At 38.5% G+C, this 26,963-nt stretch overlaps 1 protein-coding gene across 5 annotated transcripts; it reads left to right on the top strand.

Moving 5' to 3' along the window:
• Positions 1 to 296: 296 nt before the first annotated feature.
• On the top strand, positions 297 to 25,983 carry UBXN2A (UBX domain protein 2A). Of its 5 annotated transcripts, none has more exons than XM_081942758.1 (7): positions 297 to 431; positions 14,743 to 14,793; positions 18,383 to 18,509; positions 20,064 to 20,173; positions 20,950 to 21,087; positions 23,765 to 23,923; positions 25,421 to 25,983. In XM_081942758.1, exons 2-7 carry the CDS (start codon positions 14,753 to 14,755, stop codon positions 25,614 to 25,616), a joined length of 771 nt encoding a protein of 256 aa, XP_081798884.1. In that variant the 5' UTR covers positions 297 to 431; positions 14,743 to 14,752; the 3' UTR covers positions 25,617 to 25,983. The 5 variants fall into 5 exon arrangements, with proteins under 5 accessions (XP_081798884.1, XP_081798883.1, XP_081798881.1 ...); XM_081942757.1 differs by lacking the exon at positions 297 to 431 and adding an exon at positions 9,313 to 9,435; XM_081942755.1 differs by lacking the exon at positions 297 to 431 and adding an exon at positions 9,419 to 9,658.
• The last annotated feature ends 980 nt before the right edge of the window (positions 25,984 to 26,963 follow it).

Raw genomic sequence — 26,963 nt, 5'->3', positions numbered from 1 at the left:
GAAGCCGTCATAGGACGGGAGTGTCTATGAGCCCCGGTGGTGCCTCTCTAGATTCTTTCATCTCGATGGTGGTGGTTCTCTATACTATACTGTACTGTACTTGTTACATCAGCGGCTAAAAGGGGGGAACCAAGTTAAGTTTTAGGTCGGAAGTGCCTATTGGGAACGCTCTGATGTTTTCTATGCGTGATGCAATACATGCGGCGCTGGGCAAGGGCGTGCTCTATGGTTGTTTTAAACGGGGCGGGGTTAATGAAGGTGAGGGAGGCGGGAGGATTTTGCGTGCTTACGAGGGAGCCTCTTGGGAACTGAACGAAACTGGGTTTCAGAAATGGTAACTAACTGTGATTCAGTATTTGCTTTTCTCGGAATGGAGAAAGTGCAGAATCTGATTAAAAAAGATTTCTTCTGAGAAAAGCATGTTTTACTCCGTAAGTAATTCAACACGTTTCATTCCACTGATTCTTCCATAGGAAGGATTGTCACCTGTAGAGTAGTGAAGTTTATAACTCGATATTTGTGCTTCTTGCTAATTAACCTGAAGTAATGTGTTGCGCTCCCCGAAATGTACTCACAAAATTCTGCCTGGAAAACCCCAGTCGAATATATTTTGTTTTCCAACTTAAATGGATACATTATACAAAATAGGCATATGTATTCAGCTAAGTTTCTTGAATCTTAAAATTATGTGAAACTTCTGCTTGTTCGTACAATACACTAAGCCAAGATATGTTGTGCTTGTTTTTGTGATTTAGCACATTGCATTAATCCATCTGATTGTGGTTTATTCAAAAACTATACATTGCTTAATGCTTTGGGTGAATATAGCGGCTATATTATAGCCAAATAAGGCAACCGTAATTTTGTAAGCCTGCTAGGAGAAACTGGTCTAAGTTGTTTGAGGCATATGTCATGAGAGTATTGGGTTCGTTGACAGGATTGGTGAATGGCCTAGTTCTTTTTCTTTAGGATTAGCTGATTGCTGTCAACAGCAGGCTTTGAATGAGGAATATCTGTGTTCATGAGAAGGTTTTCTTTCCCCATTTTCATTAGGAATAGGGTCATCACACTATGTGCAAAGAACTTATTTGGAGAGCAGACTGAGAAAGGGGAGAGAATGGGGCTATTATTTTCCGATACTTCTAATGACTGAGTGAAGTACATTCCAACTTCTGTAAATTGGGTAGAAAACAGTACATTAAAGAGAATAAATCAATGACCCACCATCTGTATTACACCAAGAAACAATAAAAACAAAAGAATATAATAGAACAAAAGACCTTTCACTACTACAGTATAACGTTGCAAAATTACAGCATTCCACTCCGAAGACCTGATGGAATATTTATATTTTAATAGCTTTCCTAAACTGGAAGAAAGGGCCATCCAGTTATCTGGAGGAATTAATGTTCTACAGAAGGGGGGCAGAAATTGACAAACTTCACTTCCATGATCTTTGGATATGGCATTCCCTGAACAAAGGGACTTGAAGACATCCAATTTACCAGATCTGGTTGGACGGGCAAATACTATTGAGAATATATAATCCTACATTTATTCATGTGCGGAATCATGGAGGTGATAACTAACACCTTGAATTGCATACATAAGACAACTGGAAAATCTGAAGTCGCCCACATTTTGGACCTGTAGTTTCTAAATTGCCTTCAATGACAGCCCACATAGAACACATTGAAGCAACAGTTGTAAATGACAGACCTGATGGAGATATGCAAAAGTCTTCCTAATCACAGCTACCACCTGCTGATTGAACAAGAGCTGTGAATCTAGGAGGATCACAATGTTACTAGCCAATTCCACCAAGGACTATGAGCTCATCTTGAATTCATGTCCGGAGTGTTCTGATGTCTATATCATGTCTATTCATGTTCTGAAACCAAAACCACGCCATCTTGCTTGGATTATAACTGAACTTTTCCTACCCAACCCAACCCTAATAGTCATCAGACCTCTGGTGACCCCTCAATGTCAACAATTATTTGCTGTAAGGCCAATGATGTGTTACTAAGTATAATCAGTTGTGCTAGACAACAACCTCACTCAGTGGCTTAAGATCTGAGTAAAATAGAGTGAGGAGAGCATTTATCTCTGCAGGATTATACAGCTGAAGAACATTGGGTCTGATCTCTACCATTAATTGGAACTGCCTGTTTACCTAGAGGCAGAATTAGTGAACAGTAGTGCTACTCATTTCCCACTTTTAGAGGCTGTCCAAAACAATGCATATACAGGTAGCCCTCAGTTTATGATCACAATTGAGCCCAAAATGTACATTGTTAAACAAGACAGTTAATAGCAATAGCACTTAGACTGATATATTGCTTCAAAATGCTTTATAGCCCTAAGCAGTTTACAGAATCAGCATATTGTCCCCAACAATAATGAGGTTTGCCCCCCATTTTACGACCTTTCTTGCTACAGTTGTTCAACAAATCACTAAAATTGCTAAGTTACTAACAATTAAGTTAGTAATTAAGTGAATGTGGCTTCTCCATTGACTTGACTTATCAGAAGGGCACAAAAGGTGAAAATGAACTCAGAATACTGCAACCATCATAAATACATTCCAGTTGCCAAGGGGCTGAATTTCAATCACGTAACCATGGGGATGCTACAACAGTTGTAAATGTGAAAAACAGTCATAAATCATCCAGTGCTATTTTATCTTCAAATGGTCACTAAATGAATGGTTGCAAATTGAGGATACCTGTATACATCGTCCTGTGTGTATATGCAGATAATCTGTTTCCTGCAGGGCATGTTGCAGTTGCAGAGTTGGTCCTGAAGAATCCTAGAAATCTTTCTATAGCTACAGTGAACTTTGGTACTTCCTATTTTCTATCTATCTATCATCTATCTATCTATCTATCTATCTATCTATCTATCTATCTATCTATCTATCTATCATCTATCTATCTATCTATCTATCTATCTATCTATCTATCACACACATATACACATATATACAGGTAGTCCTCGAGTTACAACCACAATTGAGCCCAAAATTTATGTTCCTAAGTGAAACATTTGTTAAGTGAATTTGTCCCATTTTACAACTTTTCTTGCCACATTTGTTAACTGAATCGCTGCAGTTGTTAAATTAGTAACACTGTTGTTAATTGAATCTGGTTTCCCCGTTGACTTTGCTTGTCAGAAGGTCACAAAAGGTGATTACATGACCCCAGGACACTGCAACCTTCATAAATGTGAATCAGTTGACAAGCACCCAAATGTAAATCACGTGACCATTGGGATGCTGCAACAGCCGTAAGTGTGAAAAATGGTCATAAATCACTTTCTTCAGTGACATTGTAACTTTGAACGGTCACTAAGTGAATTGTGATAAGTCCAGGTATTACCTCTACATATTTTTGAACATCAGTCACATCCAATACATTTATTCTAAATCAAACCAAAAGAGGTAAACATTGCCAATTCTGTTTCTACAGTTGAAATTTTTCTTCCAAGAATAATACTGCAAATAGGTGAATATTCCAGACTATAAAGATTGGAAGATCAAATCCAGCTCTTTTGTAAAGGAGCAGCAGCATTTCCTTCTTTCTTTTGCTGGAAGTTTTATTTTTTTCTAAATCATTTTATTCTAAGCTGTTTGCCTCCTTCCTTTTTATGTGGGCTCTATTATTTATGCATGCTTTCCCTGGCCACTGCAGTCTTCCCAAGGCAATTTGTAATACAGCACTGCATCAGCAATATTGCAATATGAAAAGTTCATAAGTTATCTTCGAGGGAATACATTTCTATTTTTCTATTCAGAAAGATTTCGACAATAAGCAAGTACAACCAATGTAACATATACTGTATGTTATTGCATGCTGTCAATGAAAAGTATCTTATGAGAGAAAATAGAGGATTTAATGAAGTACTCAGTTGATGCTTTCACTTTGCAGAAAGTCCTTGGCTTTGTTGTTTGAGAACTCATATAGATACTACCTCATTTAGTGTGCTGAATATACCTTCAGCTAATCCTTGAAAAGACCTCTGGAGGCAATTCCGTCCCTCATTGTTCTTCATGTACATATGAACCATCCATCTCACTTGCTTCTCTGAAAACAATGGTACTACACAGAAACTTATTAAGGGTTGCAGAATTACCAAATGAAATGTAACATCCAAATAAATCTGTAATCTGAAGAATATGGGTCTAGTCTTATTTATTTTTAAATTTCAAAATTTAAAATTAATACAGCAAAGCAGCATAGATTAGAGGCATATATAGAGACTTATTTTTCTGATGGGTGTGTCCTTAGGCAGAATTTTTATTTTTTATTACTGTATTCTACCTTTATTATTTACAAACGAGGCAGCAAACATATCCAAAACACCTTTCTCCTCTTATTTTCCCCACAACCACCACCCTGTGAGGTGACTTGGGCTGAGAGAGAGTGACTTTCGTGGGCTAAGGCAGGACTTCAACTCACTGTCTCCCGCTTTCTAGCCTGTGGGAAGATATCTGCATATTTTCATTTTCTTTCTCCCACCATAGCCCCTTTTACCATATTCCTTAATACAGGTGGTCCTCGACTTACAACAGTTCATTTAGTGACTGTTCAAAGTTAACAACAGCACTGAAAATAATGACTTGTGACCATTTTTCACACTTATGACTGTCGCAGTATCTCCATGGTGACGTGATTTACATTCAGATGCTTGACAATTAGTTCATGTTTACGACAGTTGGAATGTCCCTGGGTCATGTGATCACCTTTTACGACCTTCTGACAAGCAAAATCAATGGGGAAGCCAGATTCACTTCACAACCATTTTACGAACTTAACAACTGCAAACGTAGCAAGAAAAGTCATGAAATGGGGCAAAACTGAAGAAATTTCTCATTTAACAACATTAATTTTGGGCTCAATTGTGGTCGTAAGTCGAGGACTATCTATATTATGGAAGTTTTTCCCAAAAGGGACATAGGGAAAGAAAGACAGGAGACTGTAAAAAGGGGAAAAAAATTTCCTGTTAAGCCAGTCTTTCCTGGATCAATCCCCCCCCCGCCCCCAATAATGGGAAGACCTTTCTTCACCCATAGAAAGTTTTGTTGGTTTCTTGACATTACCATCACTTTTCTGTCCCCTTTTCATCTTTATGTCCCTTTTTCATCCGTACTGTATCAACCTAGGAATAAACATTTTTGAGAGTAAAAATCAGTTATTGGCGTCACCATCAGTGCAGTATCACTTAGCTCTGTGGATGCAAGACAGTAAAGATCAGACAAGTCACTGCACATCAGTGAAGCCTTCTACTTAATATTAATTTTCTCTTGCAGAGATATATGATTTCAGTCTTTGTTTACATTACTCTTCCTCTGTCATTCTCTTTGTTTTTTGAACTGTATTCACATGAAATTCATATGAAATATGTTCTGCTAAAACTAGTAGCATGTATTGAAAAAAATGCCTGGAGGGATTAGAAGAGGATTAAAAGAGCATTATGAACATATGGAGAAGGGAGGTATCATTTTTTTCTACGCAGCTTTGAAACTGTTAACCATTGGTTAATATTTGTCCTGCTGGCATCCAGTTTGCATTTTGTTTCAAAACAGATACATCTTTAAATTTCAACTTGGAAAATTACTTCTCCTTATGTCAGATTTTCATTATTTTCTATAACTAGAGTAAATCTTTAGCAGTTGACTTCTTTGTTAGAATGTTTTTGTTAGAAAATATTCATTCTACCATTTGTGGTAGTAATTCTGCAAAGTTGCTATTTGACCAGCATAGGGCACTGAAACAGATGTTGGGAAAGGATTTTGTAAATGAGGATTAAGGAACCAAACTTTCTGCTTATTGATATACTGTTATTATATGAGCAGTACTAATGAACATTATTATTACTATAATGATAACTATTGCTCAAATTAACTGTAACCAGACAACACAGTTTATAATAGACATTGAAATTGTTGCTCTTTCTTATATAGTAAAAATTTTAAAACATCCCTTCATAACCCTTGCAAAATTGCTGAATACCTATTTTAATAGACTAATTATTCTGAAAAACCTGAGACCTCCTCCATATATCTCAAGGGACATCCTCGTTTCCTTACCTAGTTAATCAAGGATGATGTAACTTCGTCCTGGGTGAAAAGAAACAACGGAAGATCTAGCTGACTTATGAAATACAGCAAAGTTACCAGCTATAACAAGATGTTTCTCTGTGGCTAATGGATATATTGATTTCATGAAACACTGCATTTGGGATTAGAAAACGGGTGCATTAAAACAAGATATCACCGAACTGCAACTGCCAATATTCTTCACCATTGCCTAGGAGTTGTAATTAAGCAACATTCTAGAGAGCTGCAGCTTCCCAAGTCCCCTAGAGCAGCGGTCCTCAACCTGTGGGTTGGGACCCCCTTTGGGGGTCGAACGGCCCTTTCACAGAGGTCGCCTAAGACCATCAGAAAACACATATTTTTGATGATCTTAGGAACCGAGACATCAATTTTATGGTTGGGGGTCACCACAACATGAGGAACTGTATTAAAGGGTCACAGCATTGGGAAGGTTGAGAACCGCTGCCCTAGAGGGATACAGATGTATAATCTGTTCCAAATGAAAGTGAAGTCAGAATTATGGATTTTTTTTCTCTACATCTGCACAGGGTGCCTTGTGTGCTGATTAATGAATTTGTAAAATGGATCCATACAATATATTGATCAAATACTGCATGTTGACAAAGATATACTTAACACAAGCAATTTCCCATCATTGCAAATATTTGCATTAGAGAAGAAATAAACAATATGTTTTTTACCGACTATTATTAAATAGATATTTGGTAATATGGGATGGTTCTGCATTAATTTAAGATCTGCAATTGTTTGAAAAAGTATCCCCCCTCCTTTTGGAATTTTAAAGTTTTTATATATTTTGACACTTATCGAAGCATTGTTCGATCCTAATGATATAAAAACTGTATGAATGAACAAGTAACATCAAAGATTGGTGATTTTTCATTTATTTCATAACAAAATAATCTAGCTTGCAGTAGACCAATTGCCCCTTAGTTTCAGTAAGTGATTGCATCATGTTTAGCTGCAAGAATTGCATGCAAGCACCTCCTGGAATTGGTGATTATATATCATCTATGGGGATTTAGTCTCAGTTCTCTAGCAGCCAAGTAACATTAGAGGTTTTCTTGGCATAAACTGCTCATTTTGAGTCCTGCCAAAGTGTTACTGTGGAGCTTTAATCTGGACGATGACTTTGCCATTCTAAAATATTGAATGTGTTCTTCGTTATTTACTCTCTTGTAGTTTGCTTATGTCTGGGGTCACTGTCTTGATGCACTTCATGTGATAGATGACCAATATTCTGTAAAATCTGATATTCATATTCCATACTTTTTCCACTTATTCATAAACGTTCCTCCTGACCTCCCTTGCCTTCTTTCAAATGCTTTCTCACAAAGTGACAAGTTTCAGTGTTTTTCTTAGTGATTTCCATCTTGCTGTTCTTCCTTGAACCCATTTTTCATCAACGACTTTTCTGAAGTTAGGGTCATGAGGCTTTAGCCATGGTGCGAGAAGCTTAGATTATTTTTGTATGTAAAAATTGGAAGTGAAGAATCTGTTACCGTGCAGAAACCTGAATTCTCATTAACTCTTGCTAGTCTGACCAATGGAAGACATAGAAATCATGATCCAAAACACTTGGAGTGACTCAAACACAAGTACTTGTGCCTTAGAGGTTGCAAGCAATCCATCATTCTTTTCTGATTCTCCTGAAATGAGGGGAGTCAAAATTTTAGGCACATTTTAGGAAACCCGGGAGGTTTTAAATGAATAAAATCAGTGCATTAAAGTGTGAAGGTGCTTTGCAGCACTGATTTTACCCTTTAAAACTTTTGAAAATTCTTTCCCAAATGCCCATAGTCCGTCCTGTCCGTCCCCCCCCCCCCAGTCACAAACATTGGGGCAGTCCTCAGGCAGCCAACATTTGTTTATCCCTAAGTTAAATGGATAAATCTTGTTTTGTTACAGGAACATAAGGCACATTAATCCTATAAGTGGCAGACATTCTAACATGTTAAGTCAAACAATTTAAAATTAATTGTTTGGTCTCTTGTTTCTATGGATTATTGTGATAACCTGACATGAGAAACACAATGCCATGCACAAAGGTAAGATGTAGTTGATGATATACAATCCAAAGCATGCACTGCAAGCAGTCATGCCTTCTTAAAAAACTGATGGTATGTCCAATTGTTTCCAAAACAGCATTGAGCAGATGGACTCACTGGATACACCCAAGAGGCAGACAGATATTCCTGTAAGCAAATGAATCAGAATTAGATATGTTTTGCTTGTATCATTTCTAAAATAGGCCAGCCCATTTCAGCACATTTTTCTACTGTTCATAATAATCTTGAGAAATGGCCTCAGGGGTAAGCTTTCTTTTAAAAAGAAATGATCTAAAACTTAAATTTAAGCAAGCCTATTAGAAATAGAGGAACTAGCCATGTGATGTCAAGCTGTGTACTGTATTAAGTTTATGCTGTGCCCTATGCATTGCCTGTCTGCCTCATCAAGAATTTCAGATAGGATCCTTTACTAGTCCTTTTACTCTGCCAGTCGTTTACCAATGATAGCGTAGTATTCACAGGTTAAATCATAATGTGGTCTGATTTTGACTCGGCGTGATCCATGAACCCGGTCCACTGATTTATTAAAGAAACCATGGTTAAAGGAAACCACGACTTAGCTTGAAATGCGAGCCACTCCTTTTGCAGATGTAATAAGGCTAACCTGAAATAGTGAAGTCGCCCCATCCAACCCCTTAACAACGCTATCGCCCTAAACACGCGCTTTTCTCAATTTGTACAAAAAGTCGGTGGTTTTTAATCTTCATTCTGCAAGTCCCTTGGGGTAAGCGGTTGCGATTCTGCACGTTTGAACCGTTTTAAGATGACATTTATTGTCACTTTTTTCAGTGAACACATCGGCACACATTAAAATGAATTTATTTTTTTTACTATCTGACACCTTGTATGGCCTGAAACCTTTTCTCCAAAGACAACGTGCTCCGCGGGGCTTCCTCCCAGCCTATTTGTATTTAGGAGAGCAGACACGATTTCCAACAACTGAGCTGCTGCTGTCGCGTCTCTCCGCAAGCGCGACTAAACTCCGCCGCCGGAGCATTCAACTCGCGGTGCTGCTGCTGCCTCCAAGGGCAAAATACAGTAGGGATAACGCGTCCAGAAGCCGGCAACATCTTCCAATCGGCTCCTCCCTCCCGTTCAATAACAGCCAGCAAGGTCCTCCCCTCTATGGGCGGAAAAAGAGCCCGATGCTGCCCCTGCCCGACGCGCTAGTCGCCGGGGCTTTACGCAATCGGTTCCAAATAACGCAGCGGCCGCCGGCTTCTCCCCTTTGGGAAGGGGAAGTAGGTGAATACTGTCGGAAGGAGCTACGGACCGGCCCTGGAAAAGCAGCCTGGGTGCTCCGCAGCTTGGAGCGGAATCGACAGGGACTCCAGCCGTTATGCAAAGAAAGCCCAGGAGCGCGAAAGTTAGCGCCGGGAGCGGAGAGTGGCCTCTCATCAAGGGAGAAGAGTGACTCGGAACCTTCATCGGCCGCGGGAGTTCGCCGGTTTGATCAAGTTGCGTGAAGGTGGGAAGAGCTTTCTTCCCGCACCCCCTCACCCGGGAGAAGGACGGGAGTGGATGCTTTCGCGGGGAGGCAGGACAAGCAGCGGTTTTTGATTTCGGAGATGGTTGGGGAAGGGAAGTCGGGCGTTTGGGCGCTGAGCCCAAACAAGCGGTTTCTACGAGTAGGCGCCCAAGTGGCGCTGACGTTTTTACTAGCGCCGCCCAAAACGCTGTGGTTTTTCGTGGTCGACACAAGTTATTTAAAAGGGTGCTGATTCTGCAAAATACAGTTTGGCTGAGGTCCAGACCGTGCTAAACCACAATGTATGTATGGCTTTGGCAGGGAGCCAATTGTGGTTTATTGGACGACATACGCGTAAATGAAAATTAGTGCAGCCCAGTAAGGACACGCGTCTCAATCTCCTCGCCTCTCGTTCCTTTGCCATGTCTTGATTCAGTTTACCATCCATTTCGAAGCAACGTCTGAAGAGCTCGTACGGTATGGTATTTTTAGATCAAAGCGCCCAAGTCCTTTCTGACTTCCGAAGTAAGGCAAAAGTAGGTCTGAGGAAAAAGAAAATCCATATTGAGAAATACCTTCATTGGTTTCGATGTGAATTCCACATCATGCTGCAGGAAAATGTGGCTGGCCAGAATAATTTATGATTAGGTGGATCTGCAAACCCAAGGAGTTGGATTTCTTCAGTAAACCATGGTTAAGTTGTGTGTTGGGCTAGACATGGGCAGTGAGGGATTAGGAAAATAAGATGGGAAAGGATAACACTGACACACAGGCAAGGAAGATCCTTGACAAATGTTTAATTGTTTTAAAGCTGGGACTGCAGCTTTAAGATTCAGATAAGATTAAAAAAACAATAGCTTACATTACAGCATAAGTCTCTTCATTTTTGCTAATCGTTACTATCAGTATATTTGGATTGTTGAGATATAGAAGGAATGCTTAGTTTGTGCTGTGTTATAAATAGATTAAAATATCATCAACCTCCTGCTCTTTATCTCCCTCTACAGTATTTATACTATGTGAACCTAATTTTTTTTGTACCAAAAAACCATTGTACATTTATTCCTTGTTAACTGGGTGCAGTTCATCCCTTTTCTTCAGCGTAGTAGTGCCTTCTGCCTTTTTTGATGCCCAGAAAAATCCAATAATCTTATTACAAAAATAGGGCTTTAGATATTTCTATTGCAAATCTGTCAGAATTCGTTTAACCCCTGCATGCAGTGCTTTTTTAGAAGCAATGGGTTTCCTGGACTTTAGTCGAGATACAGTACTGACATTTCTTTGATGGTCATGTTGTCCTGTACTAGAAAACTTCATGGGGATCTGGTGATGTTCCTGGGCTTCTCAGCAGCTTCTGATAACACTGATCCTAACCAGATTAGAAGGGCAGAGTATAAATCAAATATCTTACAAGTAGTTCCATGCATAGATTTTAGCTAATGTGATTGGTTTTGGGGCTTTGGCTAATTTATAACAGATAACTTAAACAGTTTGGCTCACCATATTTACTGAATAAACAAATCATGACTTAGTATGACATGAGCCACATCATTGGGTTGCACCTGAGTTCTTAGCTATGATTTAACAATGATTTATTGAATACATATAGTTGGATGGGTTCACAAAATATGTTCAGTTATAAACCATTATTTACAAAATAGGGTGGCTTAATTCACATATTCTGATTTAAAACCAGGAAACTTCATTATGGCTTTGCATGTTATGAGAACCTGAACAATGTACAGATAATATTGGCTTGGAATTTTAGGAATTATGGTGCCAGTGTAATTTGTTTCTATGTAATGTGACTTTAGACCAGTTATTCTCTTTCAGTTCTGCCTATAGGGCTGGTAATGCACGTGTAAATATAGGAAAGGCCCATTGAAAGGTAGGATAAAGATGTTATAATAAATACATTAGAATTACTGAAACTTCATTTTTGCTATATTGCATTGGATTACTTACATTTTTTCTCCCCAATTGTTAAAAAAAAATCTTCACTTTTATTTATTTGCTTATATATTTACACAATATGTGATTTTTTTCCGGTATTTTTCGCACTATAAGACACATTCTACACACACACACACACACACACACACACACACACGGGTGGAAATGTCTGTGCATCTTATAGAGCGAATATTGCAGTGGGTGGAGGGAGATTAGTGCCGTTTGCCGCCGGCAGGGAACATTGGAGCCTTCACTGCTGAGCAGCTGATTGGTGATTGGATCGGCCTCCCAGAATACCGCTGATCAGCTGTTTAAGGCAGTGGGAATCGCCGCCACCTCTTGCTATCACCACCGAATGACAGTGGCAGTGTTAAGCAGTGGTGGCAATTGGCAGCAGCGATTCCTGCCACCTAAAACAGCTGATTGGTGTTATTCCTGGAAGCCGATCCAACTGCCAATCAGCTGCTTGGCAGCAAAGGCTCCAGCATTTCTCAGCAGCGGCAACAGCTCAGCTCAGTTGACTGGTGGTGGGCACAACGGAACAGAGCCCTGATGAGCCATGTGCAGGGGCTGCGATAAACGTGCTGAAGCTGACCAGGCTGTTTGGTGTTTTGCTACAAGGACGCTAGCCAGATGAATACTGGATGGATGCTGGGAGGCAGAGACAGATTTTTTTTCTTGTTTTCCTCCTCTAAAGCTAATATGCAACTTATGGTCCGGTATGTCTTATAGCGCCAAGAATACAGTAATTATGTGAAGAAATATTTGCTCCTTTCAGATTTTTGTCTGTTCTGCCAAAATTACTCAGAGAGTAACATAAAATAATCCTTGAATTCACAAAGAATTCAACAACAGCTTGTAGATTCCTATAGGGATTTGTAAGTATACAGGTTACTGCTGAAAAGCATTTGGATTTCTGGAGTAAAAAATGAAACTTTGGGAGGTTACATAGATGTTGTTCAATTAGAAAGCAAACACTTACGTCCCAAAATAAGAACCATATACCGACCCGTTTATCAAACGTGAAGAAGATAATATATATGGGAGATTCCTTGCTGCCTCAGGAAATGAATGACACACCATCACTGAAGGAATCCTGAATTTGGCTTTCTATCAGAATTTTACAGGAAAATACCAATCTAGCTGTCTGTCAGCAAGCAAAAAAGTTGATCATTCAGGCAATAATCCTGGACATGGAAGAGAACAAGTGAAGAAAAACAACTTCGGTGTTTTCGAATGGCCAAGTTAAACTCCAGGCTCCATTTATAGAAATTTTGCAGCAAGACCTGAATCAAGCAGTTCACGGTTGCAAAACCTCAAATGCTACAGAGTTGAAGTAACTGCAAGGAAGGAATAGGGCACCATTTCCCACGGTGGTGGGAGCATTAGACCATCTATTACAGAAAGTAGGCTTGATTGCAGTTATTTCAGCTAAAGGACTTTACAAGCATTTACTGAATCTAAGGAGGCAATTACTTGTTCATGCTAGCACATTACCTAGTATACAACATTTGTTTATGAAACAAAAGATACAGTTGCACAACTTTGATGTTATTTATTTACTCAGATTCCTATCAATAGGACAGGGCAAAAAATATTTGGTAATATATGTAAAGAGATCAGCAAATCTAAGAGGGCAAATACTTTTTCACAGCACATTTAACTTATCATGACTGGCAGTCAATCACAGCTTTGTGGTACGTGAAGCCATCAGAGTTTATTACCTTCATTGTACGTTTTAATAGCAAATTCCATAATTTAAGTATAAGCAGTCCTCATTTAGCAACTTTGCAGTTATGACAGTAATGAAAAAGTCACCATGTGATCAGTCGCCACATTTATGATCTTCACAGGTCTGTAAGGCAAAAGAAAAGTGAAGTTCAATCATAAACACAATTGTGGTTTTGCTTAGTAATCACTTAAGAACCAAGTTTCCAGTCCCAATTATGTTGCCAAATGAGGACTACTGTATATGCACTGTATAAAGAACTATTTTACTGCAATAGCTTATATATGTACTTTTTGTAAGCCAGCATGTATATATACAGTATGTATATTTTTAGAATGAACTACTGATGTACTAATAAGAGAAATTGGTCTGTCTTATGATCACGGCATGTCTGGAATCTTTGAAACAAAATTAACCATGGATATAGTTACACTTGCATAAGTAAAGGCAGCATAGAATGAGGGAAAAAAGAAATCATTGTTTCTTGTTTATTAGAAAAAGAAAGAAAAAATTATATGTGCAAATGTAAGATATTTCAATCTTTAAAAAAGAAAGGAAAGGAAGCTGATCTTTGTGAAATACAAACAGAACAGTATTATTATTTGGGATAATAAGTTGCATGAATCTCATCTACCACCATGCTAGTTTCCTTTAGTATTCTATTTTAATCCCTTCCTTTAATATATTTTTATGAACTGGAATTTTAACTGCATTGAAGGTACACTTTGAAGTGCAAGGATGCCTCCTGGCACTGTTTGGGCAATTTGACTTTTGTTGACAATTTAAACTAGGGAAAGGCATTCTGGTATAGTTAGCAACCATCAGGGACCTATTTGGCTGCCCTTTAACTCCATAACAAATACAGGTAGTCCTTGACTTACGACCACAATTGACACCAACATTTCTGTTGCTAAGTGAAACATTTGAGAAATTAAGTGAATTTTGCCCCATTCTACAACCTTTCTTGCCACAATTGTTAAGTGAATCACTGCAGTTGTTAAGTTAGTTACATGGTTGTTAAGTGAATATGGCCTCCCCATTGACTTTGCTTGTAGGAAGGTCACAAAAGGTGGTCCCATGATGCTGGGACACTGCAACCGTCATAAATATGAGTCAGTTGCCAAGCGTTTGAGTTTTGATCACAGGTCCATGATTGTACAACCATTACAACAGTTATAAGTATGAAAAATTGTCATAATTCACTTTTTTTTCAGTGCTATTGCAACTTCAAATGGCCAGTAAACAAACTGTTGTAAGTCGAGGACTACCTGCACTTTGGAATTGGGGAAAAACTTGCCCATCTCCTGTCTTGGAATACTTAGGCATGTAACTAACTGGTTTATGTCTGTGAATTTAAAAAGTTGTTCCCTTTCATGATGGTAATACTTTGTTTTAACATTAGGTGGAAGAAAATGCAAGAACTGGACAAGATTGAAATCTTGAATCCAGAATGGTAGGTAGATTTTACTACTTTGATCCTTAGGCTTATTAATAAACCTAATATGAACTGAAGCATATGTTTCAGCTAGTTTTCTGTGTAAAGTATGGAGCTAGTATTAGTATTAGACTGGAATAAAAGTTTAAGCAGATGCTTAAGTCTTCTGAATCTTTTAGTTGCCACTAAGTTGGCTGTTTTGGAGAGCCTTCCAGTGTTAACCGCTTTCAGTTTTGGAGGAGGAAGATGCTTTGATGGAAGAATTACTCTTTAGCCTAATAAGGAAATCAAGATACCCAAAATCAATAGCAGTGCTCGTTGGAAGAAGATATTTCATCCAGAATTGCAATTTAGCATACCACATGATGGGATGAGTGTTCTAAATAAACACAGAAGACAGAAATCAAAAGGAGTTGCCCAGATGCAAAGATTATTGTAAACTTGTGAATACAGACGGAAGCCTTTCTTTTACTGTATAGTCTAAATCAAATAGTTATACTCCAAAGAATTTATGATAGAGGTGTGAAAAGCCTTTGATTCTAAAATGGCTGTTTCAAGTTCTAAATAGGGTTGTTTCAACCTTGGTGGCAGTCTTCCTGAATTACTCCAGAAGTATTCTGAGCTTGAAAAGATCCTGTTTTGGGCTTAGAATGCCATATCAGTTCTAAATGGAGTTATTTGAAGCTCAGAAGATTTCTGAGGAGTGGAACTATTCATTTCAAATTTAAGACATTTCAAATTCAAGATACTTTAGTCTGTGAACTTGATGCCCTGTCTTTATCTTTTCACTCCTAGTATCTTATCACGAGTACTTCCAAGCAGCAGATTTCTGCACTGTGTGAATCCATGAAAAAACTGCTGAAATGTCAGTGCATGTTTAAAATACAGATGGGAGAGAAAGGAGGGTCGAACTCTCTGTGTATTTGTTTTATATGCACAGAACAGATAAAGCATACAGAGGCACTGTGTTTCCACGAAAACAAGACAGGGTCTTATTTTCTTTTGACCCCCAAAATAAGCACTTGGCCTTATTTTCGGGGAGATCTTATTATTTTTGAGGTGTGGAGGTGACGATCGTGGTCACCTCATGGCTGCTGCTGTATTGCAATATTTTTTGGGGGGAGGATGCACTCAAAAACACGATTGGGCTTATTATCCGCAGAGATCTTATTATCGGGGAAACAGTATTTGTGTCTCACTGTATCAGAAGCAATCAAGTTTTCTATAGATACGGTAATATCCACTTAACAACCACATTTGGGATCGGTAAGTCTTGTCACTAAGAGAGGCATTGTGTGACTGCAATGGACCATCACTTCCCATTTGGTTGTTAAATGAGTCACTATGTCATTAAGAGAGTCATGTAACCACAATTCACGATTTTATTGCCAGCTTTATTAATTATACTTGTCAGTAGCCAGTTGTGAAGCTTGCAAATGTTAATCACATGATCAAAGGGAAACTGCAACGGTCACAAGTCCAAGACCAGTTGTGCACTTACTTTTATAATTTAGCAAGGATTAAGTAACTAAATCTGGAAAGAGGTAAGATTTTGAAATAGTTAAGAATTGAAATGTCTGAGGATTAGTAAACGTGATAACTGCATTGATGGCATAATGATTCCAACCAAAAGTATAATTTCTCATTATGCTCTAACATCACTTTTAATATTTAGATTATGGCGTTGTTGTTATTTGTTAGGCTTTTGTGTGCTAAAAAATAATTTGTCCATCATTTCCCAATTTAGCATCCTATGCATTTCTGGGGCTTCAATGCTCACAATCTCATAATGCTGAGGACTGTGTAAATTGACTTCTAATAGACTGTATTGGAGCAGAATGAGAAAGCTTTCTGTAGTTATTACTTATTAGTTAGGATTTCTGTTTCTTTTATTTATTGTTCAGCTGACTTTTCAATGCTTTTTCAGAGCAGTAGATTTCCTTTTCAATGCTTTCTACAGTCCTGAATGAACAGGTTGCCACAGCTGCAGACTTAGGCAAGTGATATAATTTGTATTGGAGTAATTATTAGCTCTTCTCCTTCACCATAAATTATTGAGTTATAGCTGCCATTAAAGAATTGAGCTGCACTTGGCTGAAGATTTGGGTAGAGAAGGTTTCATTTGAAAAAAACATTAACAACTCTGCATATAAGAAAAGACAGATTGTGTTTCCATCCCCTTGAGAACTGTAACTATATTTTCTAGGCGAAGGAAATATTTTCTTGGTATTTCGTATGATTAAACATATGCTAGCAAGCGAACTTAAAAGGATTATTTGCTTTTTCTCTTGCTTCATTCTGTCATGCTGTTTTAATAAATGAAAAGATTTTATATATATATATATATATGGCACGAGTACAACTTTGATCTTTTTCAATCAAGATAATTGCTTCATTATATGGTGCTATAGTGAGATAATAAGCTGTTAAGAAAGCTGTGGTAGATAGGCTGACAGCTTGAATGATTATCAGACACCCTACATCATATATCAGGAGACAAGAGTCTGCCATATGTAGTGTCTTGGAGAAAAATTAAAAATTAATGTGAAATGACAGATCTTCTCAGCATCCTTAAAAACATCACTACGGTAAATAAGCAGTTCCAGCAATTATACTATTATGTCCTATTAAGTAACATGGAGACAAGGATCTCATGTTAACTGAGCAAGGCTTCCAGCCACAGTCTATAATCCACAAATAAGCATGATATCTTGCAGGACACTTCCAGTAGAAATGTCCAACTGGTATAGCAGCATCCATTGCAGTCATTGGAGTAGAAAATGCAGAGCATTCACTGTTCTTTTTAACCTGGTAACAGCAGCCAGAGCTGTGCTTGAAATGTCAGAGAAGAAAGAGAGCGGTTGCTCAACAGGTAGGCACTACACACAGCATGGGCCACAAATTACTTTACTAAGGGACTTCCGGGGTTCCATGCTGCCTAGCCTTTGTCATTCCTTTCCTGGCAAAGACTGTTTGTCTTACTGGAGGAGGAAGAGGAGATTTTTATCTTCTCCTTTTTATATATACTTCAGGGAAGTGAATATATCTAATACTCCTGCCTTCTGTTTTCCTCACAACAGCCCTGTGAGGTGGGCTGGGCAGAGAGAAAGAGAATGACGTGCTTTCGTGATAGCAATAGCACTTATATACTGCTTTATAGTGCTTTACAGTCCTCTCTAAGTGGTTTACAGAGTCAGCATGTTGCCCCCAACAATCTGGGTCCTCATTTTACTCACCTCGGAAGGATGGAAGGCTGAGTCAATGTTGGGCTGGTGAGATTTGAACTGCCGAACTGCAGCTAGCAGTCAACTGAAACCCTAACCCTGCAATACTGCACTCTAACCACTGTGACACTTCAGCTTTTGCTAAATTAGCCTTTTCCAGCATGATGCCCTTATGATTACTAGAACTGTATTTGGCATTGAGAAATTACTCCTTCATGGTTGGGTTGGGTTGGATTGAACTGTAATGGTCTTTTTAAACTAAGAACTATTAAAGATATAGTACACATTCTGAAATGTTTTAACAGTTCTGTGAAAAGCAAACGTTTAGGTTATGTTTAATTCAAACAATACATTTTATGTGAGTTTTCCATCTTACTTTGCAGGATTTACCAACCCAAAACTGATGGCCAAATTCAGAATGGTGCAAAGCAGAATAATTCTAATGATTGTGTTGATAACCTTTTTGAAGAAGCTCAGAAAGTTGGGGCCATATGCTCAGAGCAGGCTAAGGTAAGTCTAAAGTAAAGAGATGCGGGGTTGCAAGACATGGTAGCTATTTAAAAAGTATAGCAGTTTTTATTTAAGCAGTAGCATTTCCCCCTGAAATCAACTAACAGTCAAAAAGGAAAGAAGTAGGAAAAAGAAGATTAAGGAGGCAAAAGTTAAACTGAGATATGCACAGCAGAGTATGCCAGGTAACAGGCTAAAACATATGAGCTTGGACTTTTGTGCTATTTGGATTCTGACTTAGGTCAGATTATGATTAAGTAGCTGGTGTTCAGTATATTTGTGAAGAAGTGCATCTATGGATAACAATGAGGAATTCTCTTATTGTTCTACTAAAGAGGAAAGTAGCAAAAAGTAATGAAAAAACTAAATATTCATTTGAAAAGGTATTTACCAGGATTGTGATTATCATCTTTTCTTTATTGTTCAGTGAGCAACATTTGGGAAGTACAGTGAAGCCAGAGAGTGTGCGGATGAGATTAATGTTCTTGATGTCATTAAGCATCATTGCATATGAATGTGGAAAAGAAAGCTACTGTGTGTCTGTTGAGTTAGGAAAGTATGTGATGGAATGAATACTATAGGCTTGAATTATGGAATGTCTTCTGTGTTTATGCAGTGAAAGGATGATTGGTGAAGGCAGTAAGAGTGGTATATGATGGAAGTGAAGCATGTGTGAGAATAAATAGAAAATTTAGTGAACAGCTCAAGACAGCAGAAGGTAAGACAAAAACGTGATTTTCCGTGATGGTGATGGGCATGTGCGTATGAGGGTGTGTGAATGTTGTAATGGTGTGAATGTGTTTTATACATAATGACATATACTTGACTGAGAACCCTAAATGATTTACTGTGGCTGCTAGACCGTGTGATGCAGTCAGCACTGTAACTTTCGAAATAAATGTATTGATGTAGTTGCGTTTGAAAGGACAATTACAAGGTAGGCATAAAAAGCAAAAAAAACAACAACCCAAGGTTAATTTTTGTAGTACAGTAGAATGAGAAAGAGTAGATAAATTTTAAGAGAAAGGTAATTCTCACTTAACCACTGTTTGAATTAACAACAGCTGCAGAAAGATTGCTGGCTCTGTTCTGATCCAGCCTTAACTAGATTTTCTGAAGCCTCGGTGGTAAAACAGGAGAATGACTCAAGAACAAATAAGTGAGGAATGAAAGTGCATTAAATACAAAAACATTGGTACATGAAAAAATAAATACTTGAAGAAAGGGTGAATGTATCAAGGGGAAGCAGAGGCCCTAAGTCACAGTTGGATGAAGTTGATAGGCTAGCAGCCCAGAGTCACCTTATTGGTGAGAGGGGCAGCCTATAAATTTAATAAATAAATAAACAGAAGGCAGTGAGTGAAGTAAAGGACGTAATTAGAAAGAAGGAAAATTTACAAGCATAAAAAGGCATAGTGAAAGATGTTGGTTTCTACAGGCATTTTGGATTGATCTTTGTGAGGTTGTACTGCTCATATGTTTATACATTTATTCTTGCATAAATGGTGTGGCTTAGCTCTTGATATAATGATAATTTGTGCTTTCATTTTATAGGCCGATACAATTATTACATTATGGAAAAATGGGTTTACAATAAATGATGGTGAACTCCGAAGTTACACAGATGTTGCAAACCAGCGCTTCTTCAATTCCATTAAAAAGGGGCAAGTAAGATTTGTATTAACGGGGTTTGCACATTACACTCTGTAGTGACTGCCCAGTTTGGGCAAAATTTTGGATGTGTTGTCTACTCAAAACGTGCATCAATCCAAACTGCTTTTTTAAATGGTATCCCTCTTTGAGATATATGAAAGACAAACTAGTAAAATGGCATTCCATGTTTATTTGCAATATATTTGCTGAATAGGTGGGATGTTTCAATGGACAAAGTATGATATGCTGACATTTAAATTTAAAACTGGTCTTTTACATGGAGATGCTTCATTATTATACAATATATGGAAAAAAATGGGGAGAAAAAGCTGAAAACAAAATCTTGGACTATGATATACAGGTAGTCCTTGACCTATCATTGCAATTGAGCCTGAAATTTCCACCATTAAGCAAAACAGTTGTTAAGTGAATTTTGCTCCATTTCTTTTCACAACTGTTAAGTGAGTCACTGCAGTTGTTAAATTAATAACCCAGTTGTTAAGTGATTCTGGCTTCCCCGTTGATATTGCTCATCAGAAGGTTGCAAAAGTTGATCACATGACCCTGGGACACTGCAACTGTCATAAATACGTGCCAGTTGCCAAGCATCTGAATTTTGATCACATGACCCACGAGGATGCTGCAGTGGTTGCAAGTGTGAAAGTCAGTCATAAGTCACTTTTTTCAGTACCATTGTAACTTCGAACTGTGTCTAAGTTGCAGACCACCTGTATTGGTTTTAAGTAATCAAAACAATCGTCTCTCACGTTTCAAATATTTCTCTTAGGGAGCTGCCTCTCGAGTTACAGAGGATCTGTGACAAAGAAGAGGTGGATGTGAAGGTGGATGATAAGAAGGATGAATTATATACGTTGCCAAAGGCAATATTTCATCCTTTCTCTGGAGCAGGGTATCGATTGGGAAGGTGAGCAGCTTCATGCTTTTACGGTAGTAATTGAAACTGACTTATGAAATAAATGGAGGTGATGGTTTTCTTCAGTGGTGGGTTCCTGCCGGATCGCACCGGATCGCGCGCTCCCTTTCGGCGCTGAACCCGGAAGTACGTTCTTGCCCCGCCCCTGGCGACAGGACGACGCTTGCCTGCGCTCCACCAGCTCGGCTGGGACCGGAGACGTTTCTCTGCTCAGCAATGTCTTCAGTGGAGCGGTGGCAGGCTGAGCCTGCGTCCCTTTCAGGCGCTCCGCTCCGCTGAGGAAACATCTCCGGTCCCAGCCGAGCTGGTGGAGCGCAGGCAAGCGTCGTCCCGTCGCCAGGGGCGGGGCAAGAACGTACTTCCAGGTTCAGCGCCGAAAGGGAGCGCGTGATCCGGTGCGATCCGGCAGGAACCCACCACTGGTTTTCTTCCATTCTTCTTATGCTTCAATCCTGTATCCTGCCTATATTTACTTTTTAGTAAATCCCAAAGAATGTGTAATGTGAATAAGATGGTGCCTGCATTTTTTTGGATTTTGAAGACGACTTCTGTAGGTAGTTCTCACTTTACAATCCCAACAGGGACCAGAATAGATACATAGACATTAACATCATCTATAGAGTATGCAAAAGAGACAACTGACCAGCCCAAAAGAGAACAAAAAGACTCCAGCACCTCTTCACCAGTAATCAGTACCCAGATCACCATAGATCAGGGGTGTCCAAACTTGGGAACTTTAAGACTTGTGGACTTCAACTCCTAGAATTCCCCAGCCAGCTATGCTGGCTGGGGAATTCTGGGAGTTGAAGTCCACAAGTCTTAAAGTTCCTAAGTTTGGACACCCCTGCCATAGATTAACTCCAAGGTTAACTTCAGGCCAACCTTCTGAAGTAAGCAACACCCCAATCAAACACTGCCAAAGAGCCATCAGTAAACAGCCCAATCAAAGAATCTCTAAGACCGTCCCCACCAACAGTTGACAGGCAAACCACTAGAATATTAAACTAACAGCAAACAGCACTCCTCACCAGCACTGATGATATTACCTAGTTAGGGCAATGAAACGCCTTCAAGAAAAAAAGCTCAGAGGGCACCAAGGACCCCTCACCAGAATTTTTCTTGTCAACTTGTTTTTCCAACTTTTGCCATGGCTGTTAAATGAATAATTGCAGGTATTAAAAGAATCAGGGCCATTAAGCAAATCCAGCTTCTCCCATTGATTTTGCTTGTGGAAACTATCTGAGAAGGCCACAAATGGGGGGGTTCACATGACCCTCAGATGCTAAAATCATTGTAAATGCATCCTGGTTGCCAAGAACCTGGGTTTTGATCACGTGACCATGGGGACGCTAAGATGTCATAAGTGCAAGTCGTAAATAACTTTTCAGTGTCATTGGAAGTTTGAACAATCACTAAATGGATAGTTGTAAATCAAGGACTACCTATACAAAACATTTGCTTCAAACGTGGAGCTGAAAATATTGTTGCCTTTCTACTGAATATCCTATCAGAGTACCAAATAACCAGTTTAATATTTGTAAATGAAAGAGATGCTGGAAGACCAACAAAAATCATAACAATAGTCCAGTTCTCCCTCTCATTAAGTTACCTCTGGATAAATACCCTTCAAATTGTACAGCATAACTGTACATGATGTCTTCCTTTATATTCATTTTCTTACTTACCTTTCCCTAATCCAAGGCTGGCTTGGGAAGTTTTAGAATGTCAACCAATCTGGAAGATAGGTTGGAGAAAACTGACATAATTTGATGTCCTGGCCATTATGTTTCAGGAAATGTTGAATTCTGTTCATACTGAGTCATTGTGGAAATCTCTGCTGTTGTTGTTGGGTTTTGGAGATATATATACAATAAGGGCTATAATATAAAATAAACCCTAGTATGTGCACCCTAGCATGAGTGGTGCAGTGGCCTAGAGGTGGAGCTCTAGCCTCATAATCAGGAGACTGGAATTCGATCATAGGTAGAGGCAGATATTTCTCTGGGCACAAAGAGAATATAAGTGCAGAATATAGTTCCACATTGGCAACAGGAAAGGTATCTGGCCGGTAAACGCTCAGCTCCATTCAGTTGCCCAGCAAGGGCTTATGGAGCCATTAAAAGACATTGATGTGCATGTGTGCCCAATATAAGCCCTATCCCCAAATAAGTCCTACTTAAGTGCCTGGTGCTACCGACACTTGGTGAGGGGGGTTGAGTTGCCCCATGTGCACACTGGCTTACCTTGGGGCCCCCACAGCCAGGTCATCCATGCCCCAACAATTGTCTTGCTACGGCAGCACCTGCAACCATGTGCAGCGAGAGCCCACATGGCTGCCGGCCCACTTCTGCTTGCTTGCCGACACAGCAGAGAGCAGAAGGCCAAGCAACATATCAGTGCTGCAGCCACAAGGCGAGGCAGGTGTTGGGACATGGCTGGCCTGGCTGCGGGGGCCTTGAGATAAGCTGGTGTGGGGCACATGGAGCAGCTAAAAAAGAAAAAGGATACCAACCGAAAATAATCCCTAGTTCTTATTTCGGAGCCTCCCCCCAAAATTAGACTGGGTCTTACTTTCAGGGAAACACTGTATTTAGCTACATAACTCATACATAAGAAATTAGAATGAAGTGGCATTATAATTTCATATGATGAAAACTTTATTTTTCAGTGCTACACCTAGAATAATTTCCAAAGTAAAAAAAAAAGGTGAAGAAACTGAAAAGAGAAAACCGACAGTAGTGCTAAATAATTCAGAACCTATCACTAGAATCCAGATTTGGTTAGCAGATGGAGCAAGGATAGTACAAAACTTCAATATTTCTCATCGGTAAGAATAGATCACATTAACAGAATTCATTTTGTACAATGTACTGTGCAGTTTACGGGATATTTAGTTCCTTTCAAGAAAAAAATTACAGCCCACCAAGCTATTCCCAAGAATGTTTACTTAGAAATGAAATTCTATTGCAATCATTGGGGCATACTTCCAAGAAAGTATTAGATTTCAGCCAAAGGGCTTTTAAAACATTAAATTGTTTTGAATACTGGGCCATGAAATATATTAGCTTTTCAGTATTAGCCATGGATAAAACCTAGACAAATATTGGAAAGTATATGTGAAAATAATAGTGTAAATTTTTCAAAAATTCAAAAAAGAAAACACTGTTAAGCCAAGTGGTGCAGTCATTGTGACATAAATGAGCCGCTTTGCATGGCTTCACACTGAATCAAGGCATTAGAACGTTCGGGAAATCTTATGTCAGAATGATTGCCTTGGCAAGGTTTTTATGCTAGGCTTCGTTTGCTTAGCCCTAATTTGTTGAATAAGCCACAGCTGCAATCCAAATTACTGTAAGGTAAAAAAACTGTTTTGATTTGCTAATAAAGTTGTGCCTCTGCTTTTTCATACTTGAGTCTGATTGAATTTGATCCAGTGTTGCAAAATATATATTTTTTAAACTGTGTTTCTCTATGGATTGTGTGATATATAGAAATACATGGCATGTTGAGGGGAGTTTCATCACTCCAGACTGATTTTTTCTCTTTAAGATATTAGTTGCTTCCCAATCACAGCAGTTTTGACACCTCTTGACTTCAATTCCTAAAATTATCATCAATTGATATGCTGGCTGTAGAATTCTGGAAGTTGAAGTCCATGTACTTCAAAATTGCCATGATTGGAAAAACAGTGAGTAAACTGACTCTCTGGCTAAAGAACAATCTGTCCTTTGGTTTTTCCAAAACAGTTGTCCTCTCCATATACAGGACACTAAAGCTTCTGCATAGAACAACAACTGATACAGAACAACAGGCTGGGGAAAGCTATCCTACCCCCTTTAGTATCTACAGAAAAACTGTTCTTCTTATCAATGGCTGGCCATGTGCTTCAGATTCAGAAAGAGCAATATTAGCGATCTTCTAGGGAAAATTAATTTGGGATGGAGGATTAACAATTCCTTTGCATATGCAGTGTAATAATGTTTATAACTGTTCTGATTGAGGATAGAACACCTCCTTTCATTGTATCGCAAACAGTCAGAAAAACTTGAACAAATATATACTTATATCAGCATAATGTTTTCATACATAACATAACATGGAAGTTGTTAATTTGGGAAGAACTGGTTTTCTAATGAGCAGCTTAAAATGTGTAATGATAAAAATAAGTTCTATAGGAGAACTTAGAATATACCTATGTGGCGTTTGTAAGGGTTCTGATTTCCTCAAAATCAGTTTCTTCTAATTGCCATGACTCCATGAAATTTATTCTTTAAAACTGTGATTTAAAATATCAGACATTAATTTTTGTTCCTTCCCATTTTAGAATAAGCCACATCAGAGACTTCATAATGGACTACCAGAGACATCAAGGAAGAAGACCTTTCACACTGACTACTTCACTTCCTTTTCGAGAGTTGCTGGATGAATCTCTCACACTAGAAGAAGCTAACTTAAAAAATGCTGTTGTTGTGCAAAGACTTAAAAATAATATTGAGCCTTTCCGAAGTTTCTCTTCTTAGTATTCTCTACCTAAAAGAAAGAACAGTTGCAGGAAAGGTCTTGGAAATATAGAAAACAATATCCATACAATAGGTCTCCAGTTGTGATTCTTTTAATGTAGAAATCCGACTTAGTTGAGTGATTTTAGCGGAATCACCTCCACTTAGGAATAGCAATAATTCCTGTGTTTTATATGACATCTAAAATGCTGCTTTGAAAGGGCATGCAATGTATGCTGAACTAAAGCTACCCCAAAGTTGTTTTCTATATTTTTGTTCGTTTGTTTGTTCGTTTGTTTTAAATAGCCTGGCAGAAAGTAATAGAGACAATCCTACTGTTCTTGAACATTTCTGTAAGTTTGAAGTTGAACAAATTTTGAAAGCACAATTTGACTTCATTCTTGCTTACTTTTTATATGTTATAGTTTGATATATTTTATTCTATCAGTGCTGCAGTATGATATTGACATAACTTAATATATACATTTAATTTGTACAGAAAAACTACCACAGGTAGTTTTTAAGCATAGTGGCTGTTTCTTTTGAAAATTGGCCTTCCAATTTATGTTTTAGGATATCAGAGGAGCAAATGACTAAAGCAGCATCATGTCACAACCGCTTTCATATGTATATAACACACACACACACACACACACACACACACACACATATTAAAGAGTCAGAGCTTAAGATGTGATTCTGGTTTTACTATTTTGACAAGTTTATATCCTAGGGACATCTGACTCTGCATGTAGGAATAATTCTACATGTAATAATTCCACTTTAATTATAAGGGAGTACCTCTGGATAGACCTAAATTTCAGTTGAATTTGATGCCATTAAAAACAGAGAAATGCATTATCTGTAGTCCTAAATGATTTATTTAGAACTCAGCTCTACTGCTTTACTCCTGAGGAATGTTTCGGTTGTTAGTTTTCAGATTGAAGCACTGAATAAGGAGTCTGTCTACTACAGTACATAAGAAATAACATTCAGCTTTAAAAGGCAAGTCTTCTGCCTTTGGTTTTCTAAAATAGAAGCAAGCTTTCAGAACACATTTCAAGCAACCATTAAGAAATGAAGCAGAATTAGAACTACATGTTTGAATTGATTCAAAGGCAGATGGTTTAGGATATAAAGCGTACAGCTTTCATCATTAAAAATATCTTGGCAGATGGCAGCTCTGGATAGGGTCATCTGGACTTGGAAACTAAGCAAGATCAGCCTTGGTTGCAACTTCAATGGGGAAGCTGCCAGGGAATCCCAAAGGTGTAGAGTAGGCAGTAAATTTAAGAAACAAAGTCCCATAAGAAAGAGGCAAACTAGTTCTGTACGGTTGCCAAACATTCTGCAAAAAGGGTATGCATA

The sequence above is a fragment of the Natrix helvetica genome (genome assembly GCF_964273705.1).
Source record: "Natrix helvetica genome assembly, chromosome: 2".
Lineage (NCBI taxonomy): Eukaryota > Metazoa > Chordata > Lepidosauria > Squamata > Natricidae > Natrix > Natrix helvetica.
This window is presented reverse-complemented; position numbering and strand designations above follow the sequence as displayed.